Source organism: Spermophilus citellus (genome assembly GCF_964194105.1).
Source record: "Spermophilus citellus genome assembly, chromosome: 14".
In the NCBI taxonomy this organism is placed as follows: domain Eukaryota; kingdom Metazoa; phylum Chordata; class Mammalia; order Rodentia; family Sciuridae; genus Spermophilus; species Spermophilus citellus.
The window spans coordinates 97867009-97894898 of record NC_138194.1 but is presented as its reverse complement, the minus strand read 5'-3'; the positions used below and the strand labels follow the sequence as shown (position 1 = coordinate 97894898).

The 27890-nt window shown below is 49.4% G+C and overlaps 1 protein-coding gene across 5 annotated transcripts in view; it reads left to right on the top strand.

The window, feature by feature from the left end:
• ZFAT (zinc finger and AT-hook domain containing) overlaps window positions 1-27890 on the top strand; it is a 194199-nt gene that overhangs the window by 57695 nt on the left and 108614 nt on the right. For all 5 annotated transcript variants that reach the window (XR_014018835.1, XM_081266609.1, XM_081266608.1 and 2 more), the window contains 5 exons: window positions 8895-9080; window positions 10741-10891; window positions 16055-17538; window positions 18358-18590; window positions 27455-27542. Coding sequence is in view for 4 of the 5 variants with exons in the window: in XM_081266609.1 (XP_081122735.1) it covers window positions 8895-9080; window positions 10741-10891; window positions 16055-17538; window positions 18358-18590; window positions 27455-27542 (2142 nt within the window). In the remaining variant the exon portion in view is untranslated. The remainder of the gene's footprint in view (window positions 1-8894; window positions 9081-10740; window positions 10892-16054; window positions 17539-18357; window positions 18591-27454; window positions 27543-27890) is intronic.

The following is a 27890-nucleotide window of genomic DNA, read 5'->3' as shown; positions in this document are numbered from 1 at the left end:
TCTCAGAGCCCCTGGCCCCCTTCTCCTGGACACCACTGGCTGGGCCCAGGTCCTGGAGGAAAGGTGCAGCAGCTTCTTAGCTCTGTGGAGGGACTCTTGCCCCCAAAGAGGGGTGGGAGCTGGAAGTGGGTAGGGGTAGGGTGGGTACCAGCACTGGCACTTCCCAGCAGCCACTTTCCCAGAGGAATGGTCAAGCAGGAGCTGCTGAAGAGTTAGCCGACAGACAGGCGGATTCTGGCCCCCACCCTACCCCTACCCACTACTCACAACTCAGGGCTTTCCCCACACTGGATTTTAATGTGACAAGGCTTCCAAACCTTCCCCACCCCCGGCACCATGTTCATCACCAGCTCTGCAGTGTGCTCACAAGGCCTGCCGCCTAGAGCAGAGTGGTCCACTCCCTCCCTGCAGAGCATGGGAGCTCTTTAGCCACCTCCTACTAACCCCACCTTCCACTAACCCCACCTTCCACTAACCCCCCACCTCCTACTAACCCCCACCTCCTACTAACCCCCACTCCTACTAACCCCCACTCCTATTAACCCCCACCTTCCACTAACCCCCCACCTTCTACTAATCCCCCACCTTCTACTAATCCCCCACCTTCTACTAATCCCACCTCCTACTAACCCCACCTCCTATTAACCCCCACCTCCTACTAACCCCACCTCCTACTAACCCCACCTCCTACTAACCCCACCTCCTACTAACCCCACCTCCTACTAACCCCACCTCCTATTAACCCCCACCTCCTACTAACCCCCTGCCTCCTACTAACCCCCTGCCTCCTACTAACCCCCTGCCTCCTACTAACCCCCTGCCTCCTACTAACCCCCTGCCTCCTACTAACCCCCTGCCTCCTACTAACCCCCTGCCTCCTACTAACCCCCTGCCTCCTACTAACCCCCTGCCTCCTACTAACCCCCACCTCCTACTAACCCCACCTCCTACTAACCCCCACCTCCTACTAACCCCCACCTCCTACTAACCCCCACCTCCTACTAACCCCCACCTCCTACTAACCCCACCTCCTACTAACCCCACCTCCTACTAACCCACCTCCTACTAACCCCCCACCTCCTACTACCCCCACCTCCTACTACCCCCACCTCCTACTAACCCCCACCTCCTACTAACCCCCACCTCCTACTAACCCCCACCTTCTACTACCCCCACCTTCTACTACCCCCACCTCCTACTAATCCCCACCTCCTACTAATCCCCACCTCCTACTAATCCCCACCTCCTACTAACCCCCACCTCCTACTAACCCCCACCTCCTACTACCCCCACCTCTTACTAACCCCCACCTCCTACTAACCCCCACCTCCTACTAACCCCCACCTCCTACTAACCCCCACCTCCTACTAACCCCCACCTCCTACTAACCCCCACCTCCTACTAACCCCCACCTCCTACTAACCCCACCTCCTACTAACCCCACCTCCTACTAACCCCCACCTCCTACTAACCCCTCCTCCTACTAACCCCCCACCTCCTACTAACCCCACCTCCTACTACCCCCACCTTCTACTAACCCCCACCTCCTACTAATCCCCACCTCCTACTAACCCCCACCTTCTACTACCCCACCTTCTACTACCCCCACCTTCTACTAACCCCCACCTCCTACTAACCCCCACCTCCTACTAACACCCCCACCTCCTACTAACCCCCACCTCCTACTAACCCCCACCTCCTACTAATCCCCACCTCCTACTAATCCCCACCTCCTACTAACCCCCACCTCCTACTAACCCCCACCTCCTACTAACCCCCACCTCCTACTAACCCCACCTCCTACTAACCCCACCTCTTACTAACCCCACCTCTTACTAATCCCCACCTCCTACTAATCCCCACCTCCTACTAACCCCCACCTCCTACTAACCCCCACCTCCTACTAACCCCCACCTCCTACTAACCCCCACCTCCTACTAACCCCCACCTCCTACTAACCCCCACCTCCTACTAACCCCCACCTCCTACTAACCCCCACCTCCTACTAACCCCCACCTCCTACTAACTCCCACCTCCTACTAACTCCCACCTCCTACTAATCCCCACCTCCTACTAATCCCCACCTCCTACTAATCCCCACCTCCTACTAACCCCCACCTCCTACTAACCCCCACCTCCTACTAACCCCACCTCTTACTAACCCCCACCTCCTACTAACCCCCACCTCCTACTAACCCCCCACCTCCTACTAACCCCCCACCTCCTACTAACCCCCCACCTCCTACTAACCCCCGCCTCCTACTACCCCGCCTCCTACTAACCCCCGCCTCCTACTAACCCCCGCCTCCTACTAACCCCCTGCCTCCTACTAACCCCCTGCCTCCTACTAACCCCCTGCCTCCTACTAACCCCCTGCCTCCTACTAACCCCCTGCCTCCTACTAACCCCCTGCCTCCTACTAACCCCCTGCCTCCTACTAACCCCCTGCCTCCTACTAACCCCCTGCCTCCTACTAACCCCCTGCCTCCTACTAACCCCCACCTCCTACTAACCCCCACCTCCTACTAACCCCACCTCCTACTAACCCCCTGCCTCCTACTAACCCCCACCTCCTACTAACCCCACCTCCTACTAACCCCCACCTCCTACTAACCCCACCTCCTACTAACCCCCACCTCCTACTAACCCCCACCTCCTACTAACCCCACCACCTACTACTAACCCCCACCTCCTACTAACCCCCACCTCCTACTAACCCCCACCTCCTACTAACCCCCACCTCCTACTAACCCCCACCTCCTACTAACCCCCACCTCCTACTAACCCCCACCTCCTACTAACCCCCACCTCCTACTAACCCCCACCTCCTACTAACCCCCACCTCCTACTAACCCCCACCTCCTATAACCCCCACCTCCTACTAACCCCCACCTCCTACTAACCCCCACCTCCTACTAACCCCCACCTCCTACTAACCCCCACCTCCTACTAACCCCCACCTCCTACTAACCCCCACCTCCTACTAACCCCACCTCTTACTAACCCCCACCTCCTACTAACCCTCCTACTAACCCCCACCTCCTACTAACCCCCACCTCCTACTAACCCCCCACCTCCTACTAACCCCCCACCTCCTACTAACCCCCACCTCCTACTAACCCCCACCTCCTACTAAACCCCCACCTCCTACTAACCCCCACCTCCTACTAATCCCCACCTCCTACTAACCCCCACCTCCTACTAACCCCCACCTCCTACTAACCCCCCACCTCCTACTAACCCCACCTCTTACTAACCCCCCACCTCCTACTAACCCCCCACCTCCTACTAACCCCCCACCTCCTACTAACCCCACCTCCTACTAACCCCACCTCCTACTAATCCCACCTCCTACTAACCCCCACCTCCTACTAACCCCCACCTCCTACTAAACTCACCTCCTACAACCCACCCTCCTACTAACCCCACCTCCTACTAACCCCACCTCCTACTAACCCCCACCTCCTACTAACCCCCACCTCCTACTAACCCCACCTCCTACTAACCCCACCTCCTACTAACCCCCACCTCCTACTAACCCCCACCTCCTACTAACCCCACCTCCCTACTAACCCCACCTCTTACTAATCCCCACCTCCTACTAACCCCACCTCCTACTAACCCCCACCTCCTACTAACCCCCACCTCCTACTAACCCCCACCTCCTACTAACCCCCACCTCCTACTAACCCCCACCTCCTACTAACCCCCACCTCCTACTAACTCCCACCCCTACTAACCCCCACCCTCCTACTAATCCACACCTCCTACTAACCCCACCTCTTACTAACCCCCACCTCCTACTAACCCCCACCTCCTACTAACCCCCACCTCCTACTAACCCCCACCTCCTACTAACCCCCACCTCCTACTAACCCCCACCTCCTACTAACCCCCACCTCCTACTAACCCCACCTCCTACTAACCCCCACCTCCTACTAATCCCCACCTCCTACTAACCCCCACCTCCTACTAACCCCCCCTCCTACTAACCCCCACCTCCTACTAACCCCCACCTCCTACTAACCCCACCTCTTACTAACCCCCCACCTCCTACTAACCCCCCACCTCCTACTAACCCCCACCTCCTACTAACCCCACCTCCTACTAACCCCACCTCCTACTAACCCCACCTCCTACTAACCCCCACCTCCTACTAACCCCCACCTCCTACTAACCCCCCACCTCCTACTAACCCCACCTCCTACTAACCCCACCTCCTACTAACCCCACCTCCTACTAACCCCCACCTCCTACTAACCCCCACCTCCTACTAACCCCCACCTCCTACTAACCCCACCTCCTACTAACCCCCACCTCCTACTAACCCCCACCTCCTACTAACCCCACCTCCTACTAACCCCACCTCTTACTAATCCCCACCTCCTACTAATCCCCACCTCCTACTAACCCCCACCTCCTACTAACCCCCACCTCCTACTAACCCCCACCTCCTACTAACCCCCACCTCCTACTAACCCCCACCTCCTACTAATCCCCACCTCCTACTAACCCCCACCTCCTACTAACCCCCACCTCCTACTAACTCCCACCTCCTACTAACCCCCACCTCCTACTAATCCCCACCTCCTACTAATCCCCACCTCCTACTAACCCCCACCTCCTACTAACCCCCACCTCCTACTAACCCCACCTCTTACTAACCCCCACCTCCTACTAACCCCCACCTCCTACTAACCCCCCACCTCCTACTAACCCCCCACCTCCTACTAACCCCCCACCTCCTACTAACCCCCCACCTCCTACTAACCCCCGCCTCCTACTAACCCCCGCCTCCTAATAACCCCCGCCTCCTACTAACCCCCTGCCTCCTACTAACCCCCTGCCTCCTACTAACCCCCTGCCTCCTACTAACCCCCTGCCTCCTACTAACCCCACCTCCTACTAACCCCACCTCCTACTAACCCCACCTCCTACTAACCCCCCACCTCCTACTAACCCCACCTCCTACTAACCCCACCTCCTACTAACCCCACCTCCTACTAACCCCCACCTCCTACTAACCCCCACCTCCTACTAACCCCCACCTCCTACTAACCCCACCTCCTACTAACCCCCACCTCCTACTAACCCCCACCTCCTACTAACCCCACCTCTTACTAACCCCCACCTCCTACTAACCCCCACCTCCTACTAACCCCCACCTCCTACTAACCCCCACCTCCTACTAACCCCCCACCTCCTACTAACCCCCACCTCCTACTAACCCCCACCTCCTACTAACCCCCACCTCCTACTAATCCCCACCTCCTACTAACCCCCACCTCCTACTAACCCCCACCTCCTACTAACCCCCACCTCCTACTAACCCCCACCTCCTACTAACCCCACCTCTTACTAACCCCCCACCTCCTACTAACCCCCCACCTCCTACTAACCCCCCACCTCCTACTAACCCCACCTCCTACTAATCCCCACCTCCTACTAATCCCCACCTCCTACTAACCCCCACCTCCTACTAACCCCCACCTCCTACTAACCCCCCACCTCCTACTAACCCCACCTCCTACTAACCCCACCTCCTACTAACCCCCACCTCCTACTAACCCCCACCTCCTACTAACCCCCACCTCCTACTAACCCCCACCTCCTACTAACCCCCACCTCCTACTAACCCCCACCTCCTACTAACCCCCACCTCCTACTAACCCCACCTCTTACTAACCCCCACCTCCTACTAACCCCCCACCTCCTACTAACCCCCCACCTCCTACTAACCCCCCACCTCCTACTAACCCCCCACCTCCTACTAACCCCCCACCTCCTACTAACCCCCCACCTCCTACTAACCCCCACTCCTACCAACCCCACCTCCTACTAACCCCCACCTCCTACTAACCCCACCTCCTACTAACCCCCACCTCCTACTAACCCCCACCTCCTACTAACCCCCACCTCCTACTACCCCCACCTCCTACTAACCCCCCCACCTCCTACTAACCCCCACCTCCTACTAACCCTACCTCCTACTAATCCCCACCTCCTACTAATCCCCACTCCTACTAACCCCCACCTCCTACTAACCCCCACCTCCTACTACCCCCACCTCCTACTAACCCCATTTCCTACTAACCCCTCCTCCTACTAACCCCCACCTCCTACTAACCCCCCACCTCCTACTAACCCCCCACCTCCTACTACCCCCACCTCCTATTAACTCCCCACCTCCTACTAACCCCCTGCCTCCTACTATCCCCCCCCCGCCTCCTACTACCCCCCCCCGCCTCTAACTAACCCCCTGCCTCCTACTACACCCCCCACCTCCTACTACCCCCACCTCCTACTAACCCCTACCTCCTACTAACCTCACCTCCTACTATCCCCCACCTCCTACAACTCTGCCTCCTACTAACCCCCAGCTATAGTGTGTGTTTGCTTGTTTGGTTTTTGATTCATGCCATCAACTGGCTTATGCTTTGGTGAGCTCTAATTTTCAGGTACTTTTTATGGGACCATATCTGTTCCTAGCATATCACCCACATATTGAATTGTATCCCATGGCAAATTCTATTATAGAGTGAAGCATCATTTTAAGGGCAAAAATTCTATAAGATGTTGTTTCTACCTTTTTATAATAACCAGCATATTCTGCTTTAGTTATTTAGGCATGTGTATCACCCAATATGCAGACTACAAAAAAGACTTCTATGACTCAGACAATTTGTAGACCTTTGGAAATGTTTTTGTTATAGCCACTAAAAAATAAAATAAAATAAAATAAAGCCCACACTGCTGTGGGCATGAAGCCACCAAGCCTGTCAGAACGTGAGCCCAAAAGTAGCTGTGGAGACCTCCAGCACCAGCTCCGCCTGTGCACCCCCAGAGGTGTCCTGTGTCCTTCAAGGATGGACATTGGTCCTTGAATTGGCCTTGGAGTGAGGTGTGCAGTTCTGTCTGCCTCACGAGCTCAGCTTCTCATTTTTCTCTTCAGTTTGATATTAACAATTGAATGTTGATTCTGATTATATGGTTAAGGACCTTTTCCAGTCAATTTGAAACTTCCCTAACACTGTTTTATGACTCTAGAGATGATCCAGGTGCCTGGACTCCAGGCCAAGCACTCCAACCTTCAGTTGTAGAACAGAAACTGAGAATGTGGGTTCTTATCATTAAACTCCTTAGCCAAGTTTTTCTCTGGCCTCGTCGTGAGGGACTCTCCTTCCCGGAGTCAGTCCATCCTTCTCCAGGCTGCCTTTGTGGTCTAGGTGTTGGATTGCTGAGGCTGCCTCAGCTTCCAGGGAACCAACTGCCACTTTGTCTTTGCCTGCTTCCCTTGACTTTTCCCACCCACCTGGATTCTTATTGCTCCTGGCTCTGGTTGCACCTCCCTGATAACCCCACATTCCAGCACTTTTCCAGACGCGCTCCTTGTGCCTGCCTGTCTATTGCCTGTTGTGTGCCTACCCATTCACCCCAAATGCACTCTGAAAAAGACTTATGTGGAGTGGCATGCACTCTGAAACAGGGACCCAAGGCAGGTCATTATAGATTCTGTGACTTTCATTCTAAGAGAGCTCCCCACCCATCCTTCCTGTATTTCCTTCTCTCGTAGGGAGCTCAAATAGCATGCTCTCACAGCATTCAGAGAGGACTCTGTGCTCCTTAGATTTAGCAGAGAAGCTTTCCTTGCCCCTCTGGAGGATACCGTGTTCCTCTGTGAAGGTTGCTGCCAGTGGCGATGGACTGGTTCTGTGTGTTTGAGTGCTGTTTGAGCTTATCCAGTGCATCCTCCACAACACTGATGCACACTCAAAGCATGGTTTAGTCTGCCTGTTCTCTGGCTTGGTCTGCTTTGGTGGATCACCATTGCCTTCCAAGAGGTGCACCTGGGAGTCTGCCATTGTGTGGGAACTAGACATGTTTTGTTTGGCTCCTCATTGCTTTAAGGAATTCTAGATTAGGGTCAGCCTTGGATAATTAGATTTCTCCCTTTGAACCTTCAGGAGATGTGAGTCACCATCTGAACAGGGGCCCTGGGAACAGGAGCCAGGCCTGTGCTCCGTCATTCAAGCCACTTCACAGCTTCTCTCACTCAGCTGTGTGACTGGGCTCCGTGATCATTGGAGGTTCACCCCCTGGCAAGCACCAAAGGAAGATCCAGACTTCTCCTGGGCAGTCAAGCCCTCCAAGACTTGGACTTACTCCCTTTACCAGATTTTTTTTTTTTTTTTAATGCCCTCCTTCCTCATGAGTCAGAGCTCTGGAATGCTCCTTGTCTTTTCTTTCTCATCCTGGGGTATCCCCATTTCCTATCACACTGACTCCTTTGACACCACTCTCCTTTGACTCTGGGCTCTGACTGCTATACTCCCAACTGCCCGTCACTAAACTTGAATTTTATGCATAGCTGAGGGATGTTTGTCTAAGGCCTTTCTGACTTCGCAGATGGATTCTTCCTTTCTGTACCCTTCTGTTCCATTCAGTGCAGAGCAGACTGCTCTTGACTGCACACTTTGCATGTGTGTCTCTCCTGTTGGGCCACAGGGGCTGCCAGGGCAGGGTCCGCCTACATCACTGTTTACACCCACCAGGCTGCATGCAGAGGCATTGGGCAGGTAAGCCAGTAAGAGAGTGGCTTCTTTCTCAGACTGTGAGTGTTCGGTGCAGTGTTGTTTGTTATTGAATCTGAAGTCAGCTTCACCTGTCAGTGCATTCCTGTGCCTGCAGGTGGCCTGGGCTGGGTGCAGTGAACTGCATTGCACTGAAGGGATAACAAGCCAAGAGATGGTGCCCGGAGTGACACAGTGGCCTGCATGGCTCTGTGGGCCAAGGAGAGGCAGGGAGGTCCCATCTCCTTTACTGTCATCACCCCAGGAATGACTCTGTCACTAATTTGGAAGGCTAGTTTATATATCTTGGCATTTTCTCCCTAGGTAATGAGTCGGATATTGAACTAGAAAAGAAGTATAAAGACGATGATCGAGAAAAGGGCCCAAAAAGACCTCGGGCACAGAAAACAGAGAAGGTCCAGAAGATCTCAGGAAAGGAGGCGGGACAGCTTTCTGGAGCCAAGAAACCCATCATCAGTGTGGTTCTAACTGCTCACGAAGCCATTCCAGGTGCCATGATGGTGGGAATGGCAAAATGGGCTTTCGGCAGGACTGTCCCGGAGCAGCCTGGCAGGGTAGTCTTATCGGGAGTTCGGGCTCAAACCAGAACTGTGGTCGGTGGTTCATTTGCCGATGGGGCTGTCATTTAGTCACCCATGAATATGGGACAATGACAGACTTACTTCCTCCCCAGGACTGTGTGGGTAATGTGTGGAGTAGAAAAGGCTGCTGCCCACAGAGCATCTGCCTGCCACAGTGTCTCTGGATTGCCTCTCCAGGAGCACTGGCTTGTGTGCTCCAGAGCCTCCACTGGAGGTCCCCTCCCTTGCTACCAGCACCTGCCTCTTCCTGGGAAGCCAGCCTAGACAGACGCTGCTGCTCCCCTGATCCCGGGAACTCTGCTTAACTATTTGTATTTTTAGTGGGTTCTCCAAATATTGTGTATTACTAGAAATTTCCATTTCTATTTCCTTTTTACATGAAATAACTGGTGGATATGCCATGCTATTTTTTAAAGTCTCTTCTAGGATGCGACATTTTAGACAAAAAGAGGCTTATAATAGTAGATTTCAAAGCATGATAATATTTTGATTTTTTTCCTATTTATTTGGAATGGTAGCTGTCAAAAAATTTACAAGATCAAGTTTAGGATTTTAAAAATAGCTACTGCCTTTTAAGTATCTATTTTCTTTGCTTTTTTAAAGTAAATTTTCAATGCTAATAGTAACTCACAATTTTAAGTGAAAACTCTGAATAAATATTTCACTGCAGAGTCAGGCAATCAGTACAGAATATACAATGTAAAATTAGGTGCCTAGAACTTTCTGGAAAGTCACTTTGCCCAATTTCACTTCAGAACAGTATCATTCTGTTCTGAATGATTGTTCTGTTCTGTTCTATTATTATAGGAGGGTTTTCTATTTCCAGTGGTTGCTAGAGAAAGTTTCCACAGTTTTTCTCAAAATTTAGTGGCAATATTTTGAGATTTTGACAGTAAGGTGAAAGTGTAATTAGTTCTCTTTGATATTCCAGAAACAATATCAAACAATATTGGAAACTTTTCTAAACAGCAGTTGACACCTCCCATCCCCCTGACACACGGGTCCATGCGCACACACACTTGGTATGTGTATACACGTGTGAGGGTTCACTGCTATAAAAGTGGTCTTTGATCATTTCACATTATAAAATTGCAGAAGCAAAGGTGACCTTAGAGATTTTTCATTCTGAACTTTTCATGTCATAATGATGGCATGGAAGGAGAATTCCAGAGATGTTAAGGTAATGTCGTATTTGGGACTGACCCCAGAGGGTGTAAATTCCTGTTTGTATTCTCTTTTGTCCTTCCATGCTATCTCCTGCAGCCTGTGCTTAAAGCTCAACATGTGTGGCTCTGAATAAACCTTGCACACATCGTGTATATGATTGTAAGTAGAGATGTCCATCATGAGGACGTTTAGATGGATTAGAAAACTTGCCCCTTCTCCCCTCACACACACATACATACACTTGCATACATGCAAGTTGAATGTGTCAGCTGGAGAACAGCGAGTGTGTTGCACAGGACTCCTGCAGTAAGGAGGTAGCCTTCCAGCAGTACTGCCTCTGCTGGGATGGGTCGCCTTTTCTAGTGCCTCCCAGTCAGCAGTTTATTGTGCCTCCACCTCAGGTGCTACCAAGATCATTCCAGTGGAGGCGGGGCCTCCCGAAACAGGAGCAGCAAATCCCAATACCACTGCAGCAGATCTGGTGCCTCGGAGAGGGTACCAGGAATACGCCATTCAGCAGACCCCCTACGAGCAACCCATGAAGTCAAGCAGGTAAGTGTACTGATCTGTGTGACCCCAACTGGAGGGTAAGCATAAGTGACCTCCACAGAGCACTAGAAGGGTCAGTATGTTTGTTCGTCTGCGGTCTGTTTACAAGCTTATTTGTGAAGGATGTTGCCTTCTTGACATGAGGAAAGAATTCACCCTCCCTCACAGCTCCTAGTATATATTGCCTCTGAAATGCAAGGCAGAGCAGCTTGCTTTTGGAACTGAGCACCAATTGGCTTAATGAAGGTGGAGCATTTCACTTCAAGCGAATGTGTTTAACCTTTATTAGGAAAGGTATAAACATAGCCTGTCTTCTCTACTCTACGTATTGTAAACAGTCTTCATTCCCCTCTTTCAGAAGTACTACAAGCATGTTGTAAATGGTTCAGACATCCCATATAATGTGAATTCATGTAAACCATAGTTCCCTTTTCCAGATTTAATGACTTGGTAGTTTGGTTCATATGTCCATAATTTTATCATGATATATTAACACACATTGCTTTAATTTTATTATGTTTTCAAACATGAAATACCAACTGTATTATTCTCAGCTTCTAAAAGAACATACTGCACCATGAAAACCTTTCATTTTAAAAAATATTAAGAGCTGGAGATATAGCTCAGTGGTGGAGTTCCTGCCTGGCATTTGAAGGGCCCTGGGTTTGATCCCCAGCACTGCAAAAATTTGTGTTTGCTATCATGTGGGCCTGTTTTCATTTAAATAGCCAGTATTTGCTATGATGGACAACGTAGTGATTAACATTCTGAACCCTCATCTTCCCATAATTCTAGGCTTCTTGTGGGATAAATTGATAGAAGTGAAATTGATGCATGGTAGGGTATGAGTCCTTCAAACATGAACCACCATTAGACACTATGCTCCCAGTGCATGGAGCAGTCAGTCTGCCCTATGTGAAGGAATGTGTTCCTTATTCCCTCCTCCTGGGGGGTTCTCTCAGCTGTGATATGTCCTTGCAGAAGTCCATCAGCAAAGTGACCACCAGAGTTCTGAAAACATTTTCCCAGATACAATAAAGGCAAAGAGATGCCCATTGCCAGTGTTTCCCTGTTTCTAGAAGAGGCAAAGTAAAAGCTTCTTGGGTAGAACTCAAGCCCAAAGACCGGACAACCCTATGGTGGCTCTAGACTCTTCACCCTGAGTTCAACTCGGCAAGCCATGTGTCTGTTAAATGCTAGGTGCTGGCATGTGACAGAGTCTGACCCAGTCCCCATGCTGTGAACCTTGTGCTCTGTGCAGCTTGACACAGTCATTTGCTTTTGATCATCTGTCACCCTGGCCTAAGTTGTCTGATAGAATCTTAGTTCAGGGTGAGAATAAATGATGAGATGTGAGTGTGATGCCTGACACACATCACACCATTACACTGTCACATCACGTGGTGAGCTCCATAATTTGTAGCCTCAGTCCTCTGTTGTTGTAAATGTGAACAACTGAAGTCTTTGATGGAGTTGTAAGAAGACTCATTCCCTTGACGAATCTGTAATTGAATTAAATCTCATGATTGTTCTCTGTCTCAGGGGGATTTGCTTAACCAATTATCGTCACAGTATTTCAAGGTCTGTTAGGAGCTGAATGACACCCTAGTAACAGGAGAATGTATTCAAAATTCCATCGATAGATTTAGGCCACATTCCTGTTATGTGTGTTGTTAATATTCATTGTGTAAATTATAAAATAGTTAAGAAAGGCAGCTTTTTTTTTCATGAGGACTCTGCTCTGTAAAATATAGATTAAGAAGTTTAGGTTATATCATTTTTTTCTTTAGGTATGATACAGATTTATATAGAAAATTTTCTAAGTCCAGAAAGCTAAGGAAAAAGTAATTTGTCACTACCCAAAGTCAGTTCATATTTTGATGTATTGCTCTATGGCCCTTTTCAGTATGTTCATTTTATAAAATTGAGTTTGTGTTTTATGTGTGATTTTGTATTTTGTATTTGAAACTTAGTCACGTTACATTTTCATTATTACTCGGAGCATTCCCACACATCTTGCTTCTCAGCTATATGCTATGACTTATTAAGGATGTAGGATAGTCTGCTCAGCTCTGGACATGGAAGCCAGTGAGATGACTTTAAAATGCTCATCTGATTTGTTGTTACCTTGAAGGGTTCGCCTTGGTGTCAGGAGAACAGGCCTTCTCAGGCTGGCCCTGCTACCTCAGTCTCCTTCCCCACTGTCTCCTCCTGAAGGAACGTGAGCTTCGGCCGCCTGCTCCAGCCAGCTGACCGTTTTCACTCTCTGACCTCCCCTGTGGTACCTGTTGCCCTTCCCTGGTGCATCCCCGCACCCTGGCTTAGTTAGCTGCTGTTCGTTCTTTGGCTGTCTGCTCAGACGTGCCGTCTGCGGGGAGCGTTCCCTGCCCCTCAGATCAGGTCATCTGCCTGAACAAGGTGCTGGAAGCGTCCTGCATTTTCCTTCCAGCAGGGAAGATCCCTGCTGCTGACGGTCAGATTGTGACTGGAAATCCGCAGGCTGAGCTCCCGAGAGCAGGGATGGGTTTGCCTTTGTTCCCTTTTGTATCTCTAGTGCCTGTAACCCTTTTCTAAATGAATGAATGAGTGAAAAAAAGAATGTGCAATGAAAGTAGTTCTGTATGTTGATGCCTTCAAGCAGCTTTCTGTTCTTAAAGACTGGAAAATGGACAACGAGCAACTTCATCTGAAATGCTTTCTTTCAGAGAGATTCCCAGAGGTGGATCAACTGGGCTAAGGTATATGAACTTTTAAAGTTTCTTTCTAAATGCAGGGTGACATTAGCTCTCTCACTGAATAGGCAACATTGGAGTAAATTAATCTAGTAGAAATTCTGTGGACTCTGCATCCCTGTGCATCTGCTCACAGTCATAGTGGTTTGTGATCAGAGTCAAAGGCCAGTTGCCCTGCCTCTTCTCTGCCAGGAACAGGGCACCTAGGGCTTTGCTAGGTACTTGTCTAATAATACAGAAGCTCAGAAGATTCTCTTAAGACCATTTTGATCTTGCATTATAGGAGGAAATGCTCTCATTTGTTTATTTAATTAACATTACAGGGATTTTTTTTCTTTACTATTCTTTATACGAATACAATGTATCACCTTATGGATATCTTTGTCATTTGGGAAAGGTACAAATTACTTTGCTTAAATATGCCCTGGGTCTAGGCTGCAGGCATATTAGGAACTTTCAAATTTGAATATTTAAATTACATCATTGAGTTGTACCCACTGGTATTTATGGACTACAGTCCATTTAAATGGTGTTGATTCAGAGATGAGGTACAGTGTATTGATCAGACCTGGTTGTGTGGATAGTTTCACAAATGCAGACTTACAGTTGTAGTAGGTAGAGCTCATGCTATCTGATCAGTGGCTCTGCATGATTACTGTTGTGTCACAGGTCCTTCTTGACTCACTGGACACACCACTGGGAGGAGCAGTGACAGCTACAGAGGAAGTCCTACCTGCTTCTTTGGTCTCCTCTGCCTGTTCCTGTCTCTGGTGCTACTGAAGTACTTTTGGTGACTGTCATGTGCTGAAACAAGTATCTGCCATTTCGACAGCAGTGAAACTCATACAGGAGCCTTCTCTGTGTGCAGGATCCCTGGGGATGCTGCTCTGCATCAGTCATTTCAGGCAGCAGAGGGAGAGGATGAGTGGGCAGGCTCTAGAAGCAGGTAGTCTGCCAGTGTTCAGATCGCTTACCAGTTTTAAAATGTTGGGCAAGCGCTCACTTTCCTTATCTGTAAAATGGGCATGATAGATAGGATGGAATAGTCGGAGCACAGCTGGCCATGTTAGAGGTCCTCAATAATCATTAGCTGCTGCTCTATCTTGTTTAGAGTTTGTGTTGCCACATTGAAGGGTACAGGCTCTATGAGGCACACCATGCTTTTATTTTCTACCACATGCAAAATCTGACAGTGTCTGTCACACATTGGCAGGTGTTAATCACTGGCAGTCATTTGTTTCAATGTATATGAGTTTAATAAATGACAATGTGTTTTCCCATCTGAGGTCTAAACCAGCCATGATGGAGGAGAAGGACAGAGTCTGATGTCAGTTCTGCCCCTGACAGCTGTGGGGACTGATCTTTCGAGCTGTGCTACAGTGTGAGGCTGCCTGCTGCTCACACCTGCAAGCCAAGCCACTGCTGGCCCTGTGTGCAGATGCCTCCCAGGCTGAGCACCTGCTGTCTGCACAGCCAGGCATCTCCTCCAGAAAGGGAGAGGTGGAGCTCAGCTAGAGAATTCTAGGACTTGTTCCAAATTCACCAATTAGATATGTTAGTTTTCTTCTCCTGGAAGAAGCAAAGACCTGGAAAAGGCCTGGGGTGTTTCCCTAATGAGTGGCCTTTACACAGAAACTTGCAAAATGGGAATGAGGTCATCCCAATAGTTAGTGGAATGAACAGGCAGGTCTGAATTTATCAAAACAGCAGAACAAGGTGAGCGTGGGGGCACAGGCCTATAATCCTAGTGACTCAGGAAGTTGAGGCAGGAGGATGGCAAGGTTGAGACTGGCCTCAGCGACTTAGTGAGGCCCTAAGCAATTTAGCAAGACTCTTCTCAAAATAAAAAAGTAAAAAGGGCTGGGGCTGTGATTCAGTGGTAAAGTGCCCCGGTTCAATCCCTAGTACCCCAAACAAACACACAGACCCTCTTGTCCCCAAACAACAACAAAATCAGCTTAACAAACTAGTTGTATTTAGTCTCATGGAGACTGAATTTATCCCAGTAAGACTGGTTCTTTTAAAAAATCCCAGAATGTGAATAGATCAGCTCTTGAACACACATGATTGCTGTCGTGAGTGACACATCTCACATCCCTCTGCTTTCTTTCTTATTTTTTAAGACTTTCAGCAAGTTTTTCCCAGCTACCTTCGTCCACATTAGAGGTCTCTCTCCTTTTACCCTGCATACATACCTCTCAGTACCTGCCACCCTGTCCACAGTGTTGTCTGGCCTATCTTCTCTTTCCCTAGACTGAGCTCCTACAGGACCAGGACCCGCTCTTCCATCTGGTCTGTGACTGGCCAGCTCTTCTTCCAGTGCTATTTGTTGAGTGAATGATGCGTTCATACGTCCTCCACCTCACTGAGTTCACTGCTACGCATTTGGTGTTTGCTTACTGAGGAAAGTGACTGTGCTGTCTTCTGTCTCTAGGCTAGGTCCCACCCAGCTGAAAATCTTCACTTGTGAGTACTGCAACAAGGTCTTCAAGTTCAAGCACTCATTACAGGCCCACCTGAGGATCCACACCAACGAGAAGCCGTACAAGTGCCCCCAGTGCAGCTATGCCAGCGCCATCAAGGCCAACCTCAACGTGCACCTGCGCAAGCACACCGGGGAGAAGTTTGCCTGTGATTACTGCTCTTTCACTTGCCTCAGCAAGGGCCACCTCAAGGTGCACATCGAGCGGGTGCACAAGAAGATCAAGCAGCACTGCCGTTTCTGCAAGAAGAAGTACTCCGATGTCAAGAACCTCATCAAGCACATCCGGGACACACATGATCCACAGGACAAGAAGGTCAAGGAGGCCTTGGATGAGCTCCGCCTGATGACCAGGGAAGGCAAGCGGCAGCTGCTATATGATTGCCACATCTGTGAGCGCAAATTCAAGAATGAGCTGGATCGTGATCGCCACATGCTGGTCCATGGTGACAAGTGGCCCTTTGCTTGTGAGCTTTGTGGCCATGGGGCCACCAAGTACCAGGCTCTGGAGCTGCATGTCAGGAAGCACCCCTTTGTGTACGTCTGTGCCATCTGCCTCAAGAAGTTCGTCAGCTCGATCAGGCTGCGCTCCCACATCAAAGAGGTGCACAGGCCAGCCCAGGAAGCCTTGGTTTTCACCAGCTCCATCAACCAGAGTTTCTGCCTCCTGGAACCCGGGGGGGACATCCAACAGGAAGCCTTGGCGGACCAGCTGCAGCTCGTGGAGGAGGAGTGTGTGTGCCAGGGGATGGATGTGCTCAAGGAGGAGACCTGTCCTGAGGCTGCTCAGCAGGACGAGGGGCAAAAGGAACTGGAAGTCCCTGTTCAAATGCCTGACTCGGCTGTGCCCTTGGCTACCACTCAGGTGGAAAGTACTGCCCTGTCTCCCTGTGAACTGGAAACCACGGTGGTCACATCAGATTTGCATTCTCTGGCTGTGGTTTCAGATGATTTTTTGTTGAAAAATGATGCCTCTTCTACTGAGGCTGCTGCTGCTGCTGCTGCTGCTGCTGCTGCTGCTGCTGCTGCTGCTGAGACAACCCTGGGTCCCCAGCATGGAGGCTCAGCCCAGACTCAGGGGCAAGAAATCACACTATTGCTGTCCAAGGCCAAAAATGTAGGACCCACTCAGGAAGCCGAGAGTGCTGAGAGCCCACCAAGCGAGGGCCAGAAGGGAGCTGTACTTCCAACCAGTGAACCAGATCCTAGCAGATGTCTCAGGTCAAACCTTGCTGAGGCTGCGGACCTCCTTCCTCAGGCGGCCGATAGTCGGGACATCATGTGTCGTCCTGACTCTTGCAAACCTGCCTCTGAGCACCGGCCTGGTAGCACTGCATTCATGAAGGTGTTGGACAGTTTGCAGAAGAAGCAAATGAACACCAGCTTGTGTGAGAGGATCCGGAAGGTTTACGGAGACCTGGAGTGTGAATACTGTGGTAAGGAAAGGCCGCACCGGGTGTGTGCCAAGTAAAGCTCTCTTTCCCAGCAGCCCTGTCCATGCCCAGGATTCTGTTACCTTGGGCTCTACTTGAGCTCATGTCTCTTTGCAAAGAACATCTTTTAAATGAGCCACCCTCCTCCATGGTAGATAGGAATAGGTGACCCTGTGTTGCAGGTAGCAGTTGGCATCTTTGGAGGCAGCCAGGATGACTGCACAGTTGACCGTTCTGGTGTGGTCACGTGCACATGCTGAGGGTTACACACAGCCTCTACCAGCACTTTGCCTAAGAAGAATCTTTCTTCTGGTATGTGACAGGTGTCAAGTTGAGCTGTGAGTTGTGGCCACTTCTAGGTGAGCAGAGAGAGGGTATGAAAACGGCTGCAGCTCTTGGTAGAGAGGCCCCGAATGACACCCTTCTAGTGCACACTGAAAGCATGACTCCTGGGTCTCCTGGGAGTTGGGGTGCAGGGAGTGGGGAGCCCAACTCCAGACCCGGTGTCCCGGGACTGCCAGTGGGGTTGGTTTAGCGACTCCTTTGGTTGTGCATGTGCAGCATAGTGTTTGGTCCTCAATGAACATTTCTTTCCCTTCCCCATCCCTGACAACATGCACAAGGTGATAGAACCTTTAATATGTGCAGTCTGCCACTGTTGAAAAGGAATTTCCAGACAGAATTGTGGTGGAAAGCATGAAGGGTGACCTGGACAAGCACGCAAGGGAGAGATCTAGTATTAAAAAATAATAATAATTTTTAAAAAATTCAAATTCAGTATAAAAGAAACTTCCTTGTTCTCATGTGAAAATATTTTTTTAGGCAAACTTTTTTGGTACCAAGTGCATTTTGACATGCATGTCCGCACCCACACCCGGGAACATCTGTATTATTGCTCCCAGTGTCATTATTCTTCCATCACCAAAAACTGCCTTAAACGCCATGTAATTCAGAAACACAGTAACATCTTGCTGAAGTGTCCCACTGACGGCTGTGACTACTCGACTCCAGATAAATATAAGCTACAGGCACATCTTAAAGTTCACACAGAGCTGGTAAGTAGCACGCCTGAGTGGCAGCCCTGTCTCCCCTGGGTGCTGATTGCTTTCTCAGATTGATGCATATGGAGGTGTCCCCGCTGCAGGCCATCCACATGTGGACGTCCAGTTCTGAAAGCAGAGAGGGCCTTCCCCTCCCAGCTCCTCCTTCACGGAAGGCACCACCAGACTGCTTTCACAGCCAGGAGTCACTAACATGTTGAAAAAAATGATTAGAATGAACAAATTGCTTTCTGTGCAAATTTGTCAGCATCTGAGAAACGTCCCCAGAAGAAAGATCTACAGAATAGAAATAAAGCAAGGATTTCTGAAATGACGTTTTTGAAGAGTTACCAGCAATGGGGATGATGATAATAGCTGCCACTGAATGTTGTTGGGAGATTAAATCAGATGATTGTACTAGGAGTATTGGGCACATTTAAGAACACAGAGAATGCTAGTGAGGACTGTTGTCATGTTATTGTGTTATTTGTCGTAAAGCACTCATAGTGTCTGTGAAGCACTTTTATTAAAAAAAGTGATGTGTTAATTTGAGGTGCTGTCGGTATTCACAGTGGCAGTATTGGTTTAGTTCTCTGGTGGAAGATCATGTAACATGAATGAATGCTTATTTTTGTAAATTTCAACTTGACTCAAGAGGCTAACACCTGAGAGTGAACTGAGCTCTCTCAAGTCATAGAGTAGGCACACCTGGCCCCAGAGGTGGTTGTGTTTTAACTGCATGTTGTTTACTGGCACAGATAGCACAAGATGAGGCTTCAGAAATTTGGTGTGCTGCCATGGCATAAGAACTACTAACCCCCTGGCATTTCGTCACTAAGGGTGAAGTCAAGGTGTTTGGGTACAGTGGGTTTTGAGGCTGAATGCTGGCTTCCAATACTGTCTCCAGCATGCTCACAGGCTCTGTGGCTTTGGACAGATCACCTGTCCTTTCTGAGATCTTTCACAGCATTTTGTGTGAAACATAAAAATCCATTTTATATGCATGCACACACATTTACATACATGCTTACATATCAACTCAGGTACCTATCTACACATTTATATGCAGATGTGTTTACATACCCCCTCCCTATGTGCACATAGATGTTGTGGAGCTCTCCTGTGGATACTGGGAGGTTGTGTGGAATACTCTAGGTAAAAGAGGTGGGCGTGGTGCTGGCCATGTGGTTGGTTTTGTGTGGCTTCTGCTTGGCATCTGGCACTTCCTGGTTCACAGTTTCTCTTCTTCCTTGTTTGTCTCTCCTCTCATCCTCCCCACTCCTCCTCCTCATCTTCCTGCCACCTCTGAGCAGGCCATCAAGCAAGTTTGTAATTTTTTATGGAATTACTGCCTGTTTGACATTGCTTCCAGTTCCCTCTTAGGGCAAGAACAGTGGTGGCAGAGTTCACTAAAGTGCCTTTGCTGCACAGTCTTCTGTGGTTGAGAGAGAGAGAAGCTGGTGTGAGAGCAGCTTCTTGGGAGAAGACCTGTTTGTGGTGGTTGAAAGCAGGAAACACACTGCTGGGCGTTAACCCTGGCACCCCATTTCCCATGTGCAGCCTTGGGCTGAATCCCATCACCTTTCTGTGCCTCAGTTTACCCATGCTCAGCTGAGGATGAAGTGAGGGATGTTTGTCATTTCTCCTCATAGTGCCTGGCCTGGATAAGCACTGTGGACTGTAGCACCCTGGATTTCCAGGCTTTGAGCCTTAGGCTGTGTGAATGACAACTGGGGCCAGTTGTGGATGAACTTGGCCGGCTGGGCTGCCTCGTTTATTCCACACTCAGGTTTTGCTCCCATGCCAGTTATGTTCCAGGAGGCTCCTGGTCTAACCCAGCTATCTTTTTGCTCCATGTTGTTGCTCAGCTTCTTGCCACCCTGGGGGCCTGCAGTCAGCAGGGGAGTGTTGGAAACATCCCCGAGGTCATTGGCTTGAGTCAGAAGCCTCCATTCCTCTCGACACTAGCATTTCTCTTTCTGTGGGTTTGAATCTTCCTTCTAAGGGCTTGTCTCATCAATAGGAGGTGAAGGCATCTGGGGAGGTAGGTGCTGTTTGCATCCCGTGGCCACGAGTGCGCTATTTACTTAGTAATCTCCAGGAGCAGAGGATTATTCGCCACCTGGGCATCTCAGGAGGCTTCTTGTGCACACTCTCCTCCCTGCCCCACACTGTACCCATTGTGTTGGCTAGTCATCCTCAACCACACGGTTCTCGGTGGGTTTTCTGCCACTCTGTCATTTAGAGGAGCAGGTGGAGGTAGGCTTTGTCCTTGGAGGGCAGAGGCTACGTGGGTGCTTTCTGTGCTGCTGCGTGGCCCACGCTGTGTTAGTGAAGGTCTCTGCGCGTTGCTCATGGAGAGGTGCAGGGCTGAGCATGGCAGCGTGACCTGGCCAGCCTGTGAGAGCCATGCTGTCTTGCCTGTCGTCAGCATGCACGTTTTCTTAGCAGTGTTACAGTGTGATTTCCTCCTTGGCCACACTGACATTTGCAAGTCTTACAAAGGAGACCTGTTCAGAGATGAACAGCTGCTGCTCCTTCTGAAGCAAGAGGTCATCATCTCCAGCTGGGCTTCAAGTACGGGTAAGGTGGGTCCCTGCCTCTAGGCACTCTTCCTGTTGTTGGGGAGAAGTGATCAGTGAGGGCAGTAGGCAGTGGGTGTGAGCCAGGTCACCAGAGTGCCTCATGCCCTGTGCCCTCCAGGGAGGGCTTGCAAGGAGGATTCTGAAGTTGATGAGCAGATCTGGGTCAGGCAAGAGGACGTGGGGGCCAGGGCCTAGGAGACTCCCTGGCACAAGTCCAGGGAAAGCTTTTTGATTGTATGCCACGTGTGTGCTGTTGCTGCTATGCTGGGAGCATGATTTATGAAAAAAGGTACCAGTATTTTGAGTTTAGACAACACTTGTCTTCTGAGCCTGTAAATTATTTCTGTAACGAAGCCACGGGTTCCATGGGCAAGCTGGCACTGGGAAGTCTTCTGCTCCCCTGAATGTGGATGCGTTTGATCTGACAGTAAAGCTGCTCTCTCCAGATGTTTTACGAGGAATTCAGGGTCTGCAAGGAAAGTTACCAGGAATTTTTTTTTTGGTAACAGTTTTATTGAGATATAATTCACATGCCATACAGTTTGCTCATTTAAATGTGAAATTCAGTAGTTTTTATTATATCCATAATTATGTGACTATCAGCACAATTAATTTTAGAACACATTTGTCATCCCATGAAGAAGCCCATTTCCATTAGCTCTCGTCACTCTCTGAGCCCCTACTTTCCATCTCTTGATTTGCCTGTTATGGACATTTCTGCCTGAGCCGCCGTCTTCTGTGACTGTGTCTTTCATCTTGTCATCGGTAGTGTAGCATGTGTTCACACTATGCTCCTTGTCATAGCTGGATGGCTCTGTGTTGTGTGGATGCTCTGCACTGTGCTGAGTTTGAGGGACACTTGAAGCTGTATTTCTGGTGGTAACGTCACAGGGTGGAGCTCCCAACTATAGACTATCCTTAAAAACATTTTCAAAAATTTGAAAACTGTAAGAAGAAACTGCACCCCATCCTTGTCCAGCAGTTCTGTCTTCACGGTCCCTTCATTGCCCCTGTTCCTGTCGGGAGTGATGTCATCATTGCCGTGATGCTGATGAACTTAGGGATGTAGGTCACAGGACAGGGTGGCAGCTCCAGTTCTGTATCCTTGTGCAGACGTCTTCATTTTTTCTGAGCTCTGTTTCCCTTCTCCAGAAAGTGGAGTGACACCTCCCCCTGTTTCTGAGATGGAATGTATGAGAAGTGAAAGAGCCTAAGGATGTCCTCGTGGTGGAGCTGAGGTTCCCACCACGGCAGCATCTGGCTGGGTTAGGGAGTGGCACTGTTAATCGGGAAAAGCATGGAGACTGGAGCTTTCTTCCTTTACCCATGCCCTGGCCATGGGAGTGGGTCTTGCTATAATTCTGGCTGGGATTTTCCATATTAGCTTCAGCTTTTACTGCTTTGAGCTCAGATTTCCATGCAGAGCAAAAACTAAAGCCATTTAAAATAGCAGCCCTCTTACCCTTTAAAGGACCTATGTCTAGGTCCATTCCTGTTGCATTAGGATGCTGGGATAACTTGGCAAATTGCCCATTCTTTCTTAGCTAAAGATATATGTAATGACTGGAAAGAGTGTGCACATGTAGCATAGTTCTTCCCACCACTTCCTCTTTTCCATTAGTAACTCTGTGGTGTCAGTTCATAATCAAAGATATGCAATCATCTTTTGGTATCCATGGGGATTGGTTCTAGGTTTCCCATGATGCCAAAATTCAAGGATGCTCAAGGTCCTTACGTAGATTAGTATAGTATTTACGCATAACCTCCCAGGTATTTCAGATTGTTCCTAGACTTCTTATAATATCCAATACAAAGTAAATGCCATCTGAACAGTTGTTATACTGTTGGCTAGGGAATAATAACAAGAAAAAGTACAGACTTTTCTTCCCAGTATTTGGGATTCACAGTTTGTTGAATCCACAGATGAGAAGCCTATGAATTTGGAGGGCTGGCTGTATTGGCATCAAGGAAATTTGGGGACCTAGTCAAGGAAGTTAGTCGATGACATTTCCAGAGCAAATTCTTTTTTTTGTAGCATTGTGTAAACTCTGTAAAGAGAAGACTTCAGAAAACACGATTTCAGGAGAAGGAGAGGGGGCTTTGGGTTCTGATATGCTGAAGTTCAGATGTCATATCCATCTCTGTGATTTTGGGCCAATTGCTTAGCTCTCCCAAGCCTCAGTTTTCTCATCTGTAAAATGGAGATGAGGTCCTTTCTCCTATTTCTCAGAGTTGTGAGGATGAAATTAGAAAATAAGTCCAGAACACCCAGGTCAGCATTCTTTCAGAGGAAAGATCCATGGGTCATGATCCATGAGAAGCTTGTGAAATCCATTTAGTATGGCATGGCTAGCTATTTTAAAAACAAAACAGGATAGAATAAAATAGAACTCCTTAGCAGTGTTCACCCATAGCCAGGGCGAGGCTGCTTTCTGGGGCCTGGGTTTAAGATTAAGCATTCCTCTGTGAGTGCATACAGTGTGCGGGCTGTGCTGTCAAGTGGGCGACCTCCAGGGGGTCCTGTTTTAGAAGTCTGTGGCTTACAATCCATGGGGATTGGTTCTCACCTCTGTGATATAATCAGTGACCTCCTGAGTCTCAGTCCAGTGGGGGCAATTGTTAGAGTGCAATTCCTGGGCTCCCAGCTTCGTCACAATTTGAGGGGCACTCTGGGATTCTGTCAAAGCAGTTCCTCCTAACAGAAGTGTGAAACAGCAGGGAGCCGGCTTATGGTGTGTGACATGACACTTAATTCCCTGTGCCTTGGACTTTCTCTGTTTTTTGTTAGGAAAAACAACAAAAAAAACCCCAAAAACCTCTTCATTTATTTTCGTTGGTACACTATAATTATACATAATGGTGGGCTTCATTATGCCATATTCACATGTGCACATACATAGCAAAGCACAGAGAAAGTAGAGGAAGCTACCTGTGATATCTTTCTGGAAATAAATGGGTTCTTCTGGTCAGTATGTATTTTTATCGAGTAGAGGAAACCATTATTTAAAGTGATTGAACATAGTGTTCTTCTTTTTTCAAGAGCTGCAAGAATGTGGTCTTGTCTTATTGGATCACAAAGCAAGCTGGTTTCTCTGTTGGGGCATTTCATCTACTGTGCAAGAGGCCTTAGGCGACCAGAGCTTGAATGTAGAATATCTGTATTTTAGCAAGAGCTGAGATTCGCGCTGAAGGGGTATGTCGTGGCAAAACAGGACTGTCACCAGTGGAAAGTAAAGTCTTCTGCCACAGTCCTCAGTCAGGTGCTTCTAACTTGATCAAACCTACACGACCTAAGCACCGCATTTCCTGGGCCTCCTCCCTCCGCGCTGATTGGTGGGCTCTGAGTATGGGTGTGTCTCTCTAGTGAGCTAGTGTGCCCTGGGTTTCACACCTTCATCCCTGGCACGTAATGGGGCCCTGTAACCTTTGAGGAATGAGTGAGTGAGGCTCTAGAGGTAAGTAAACTCCATGACCACAGAATTTATTTGTTAGTGTGAAATTCCCTCCCTGTGTTTCGGTGACTTGATATTGGGTATTTCATAGGGCCACTTACTCCTGCGTGGGTTACATATGTGTGGTGTGGAGGTTCAGTTTGATATTGTCACCCAGTACTAGTTTTCAGTCCTTTGGGGCCCAAGCCACCTGCCTCAGGGGGCTCCGAGTAGTGACTGGGCTGTGCACCTTGGACCTGAGGCTGGCTCTGTACCACTTGCCATGCCGTGGCTCATGCTGGCACCCCACTTCTTTCAGAGGGTCCTGATTGCTTTGAAGGTGCCTCCATCTGAACACACAGACTCCAAGGCCTGGGCTCTTTCGAATTCATATGACCTGACCTCTCTCCCACTCCCCAGCCTCTGCCAGGAGTTCTTTAAACCACAGCTCTCTTTAAGTTTGCTGTGTGTGTTTGGGCTTCATCTCCAGGAAGAAACTGATATTTTGAAATTGAAGTAAATGGGTTCCAAGAGTTCACCCTTTTCCCAACTCCTTCCAATGCTGCCTGTGTCCTTCTGGCAGTCTTCAAAGGCATCACAAAAGAGGGGTCCTTATAAGCTCTAAGATGAATTGCTTTCAGACTATCAGGGATTAAAAGAAGAAAATCAAATAGCAAGGGCCCCAGGAGATCAGTGTGGACTCCTTCAAAGCCCTTCTGAACACTCCCATCAGCCCTGATAATGAGGGTGCTCAGGGGCCACTAGGGTGGTGGGGCCTCCCCAGGATGGTGCAGGGAGGGCTCGGTGCATCTTTCCAGCATGGCACTGTGAGCGCAAGGTCCAGGGCCGTGCAGGACAGGGACAGGAGTACACCGAGAAGCAATAAGTTGCTAGATGTAGCCTGGTGTTGCAGTAGGATCTGTGGTTGGCCAGAGAGCTCAGGATGGGTCCTCGGGAATTGCCTGGACTCAGACGTGTGGGCTTAGCAGGCGTTTCTGGGTCCCAGGCGTTTGGTGGGAAATGTGTTCAGACTGTTCTGAGAGACTTACTGTGTTTCTTAATTCAACATCCCCTTTCCTGTGTGTGCTCTGGGGAACACCAGTCTCAGGAGATATTGTGCAATAGCACAGAGACCCAGTCCACAGAGGAGTTTGGGGGTACTCATTTAGATACCCCTCTCAGAGAGATTTCTGGGGTACATTAGCCCAAAATAAGGTCAGCATCTTGTGCCAAGTTGCAGAGTGACATGCAGAAGCGTAGTATGTGAGCCGAGATGGCTGAATCCCCACTTGCTCTGTATGTTCTTGACATCCTTGGGACCCCATGAGTGAGACACTGTTTTTATTGCCATTTAATAGAGGATGAAACGGAGGCACTGGAAAGTCAAATCCCTTGCAAGTTCCCAGCTCTTAAGGGGGAATCTCGGGGGCTCTGAGATCTGAGTCTGTGCCTCTAATCATAGCCTCACAAGAGCGCTCTGGAGGCCAGAGGCCTGGTTTGGATTTCCATCTCTGCCCTTTGTGGTGGCATGACCTTGGCACATTCTTGTGTGTGTGGTGTGGTGTGGTACTGGTGGTATGTGGGTGTAGCATGGGCTGTGGGCATGCCTCCCTTCACTGAGGTAGGGATGCACTTACGGGGTGCTGAGTTCCCAGGTGGGAATTCTGCCACCAGCCCTCATGTGAGCATGGACTGTTCCCAGGTCCAGAGTGTCTCTTTAACCAAGGGCTTCTGTGAGTCTTGCTTTCGGGTTTCCTTCATCTGCATGCAGAGGTCCTTCCCACCAGGCTTTGGCTGCCCGGAAGACATGGGCTTGGGAGGTGTGTCAGAGGAGCCCACACTGGGAGGCTTACACAGCAGGCCTCTGTGGTCTCAGACTGAAAGTCCAGGGTCAGCATGTCAGCCGGTCGCTTCCTTCTGAGGACTGTGAGGGAGCATCTGCCTAGGACTCTGTCCTGGCCTCAATGTCCTTGGCCTGTGGGTGCCTCAACCTGAAACTCTCCCTGAATTTGTATATAAACTTTTTCTTTTTATAAGGATACTAGTCATGTTGGATTACGGCCCACTCTGGCAACCTCGTTTTACCTGGGTCCCTTCTGTAGGGACCTTTTTTCCCAAGAAGGTCACATTCTATTGGAGGTCAGGACTCCATTACAGTAATTTTGTGGGGACCTCAGTTCAACTCATAACACCGACTCTTCTGGGGAAAACTGATGTGAAGTAGCTCTCAAGTGAGCTCTGGGAGACAGGGAGATGAGCAAAGTGTATGGTGGGGTCATCCTGAGAGCTGCTCCTGGTTGGGTGTGTAACACAAGCTGCCACTGGTGCAGAATGAACTCGTTTCCTGCAGCCTTGGGGGGACATGGTCTTGGAGTGGCAAGAGGCCTCCTGTGGGGACACCTGGACACTCCTATTCTAACACCCGATCCTTCTCTCAGACTTTGGCCTCAACTTCTCCATCTATAACATGAACATGAGCAGCTCTTTCCTCTTGTTGGTGCTGTGAATCTCAGTATAGTGACTCACATGAACCCCTGCAGAGCGCACAGCGATTCCTGCGAGTGCAGTCTGCTGCTGGGTTGTGCAGTAGCACTGGTCCAGGTGTCAGGGCTGTGGCTTCTAGGCCCCTTCCTGAGACAGAGCTGATTCCCGGCCCCTCCACTGAGCTCTCTGGGCTGTGCAGGGCCCAGTGGAGGCAGTTAAGCTCTTGGAAGTGTGCACCATGTGTCTAGTTTTGACAAGACTGCCGCTGCTGATGGTGGAGGTTGTGGTCATGGTGGTAGTGATGATGATGGTGGTGGTGGTGATGGTGGAAGATACTTTTCTACAGATGGCCAATTGATTGTGTTCTCTTTCTATTAAGGACAAAAGGAGTTATTCTTGTCCTGTGTGTGAAAAGTCTTTTTCAGAAGATCGACTGATAAAGTCACACATCAAGACCAACCATCCTGGTAAGGTTATGGATTTTGGAGTGGAAGGTTAATTTTAAAATGCTTATGTTTATTTTAAAACTCAGCATTTTACATTAACTGTGCTATGTGGGAATGAAGAGGGATGAAGACATGCTAAATTCGAGGGAAACAATCATTCGTATTTAAAGCTGGGATAGCTATATAGCTGTTTCATTTTTTGCTCTCATCTGGTCTTTAGCTCTGCCTTCTTCCACCCCTGGTGGTTTCAGTGACCCCGCTCCCCTTCATTGTGAACCCGGATTCCTTTCCATGGGTCTCCTCAGCTTCAGCCCTGACCTAGATCCTTCCTTATGCCTGGCCCTTGTCCTAAGTTGGTGTTATCCAAAG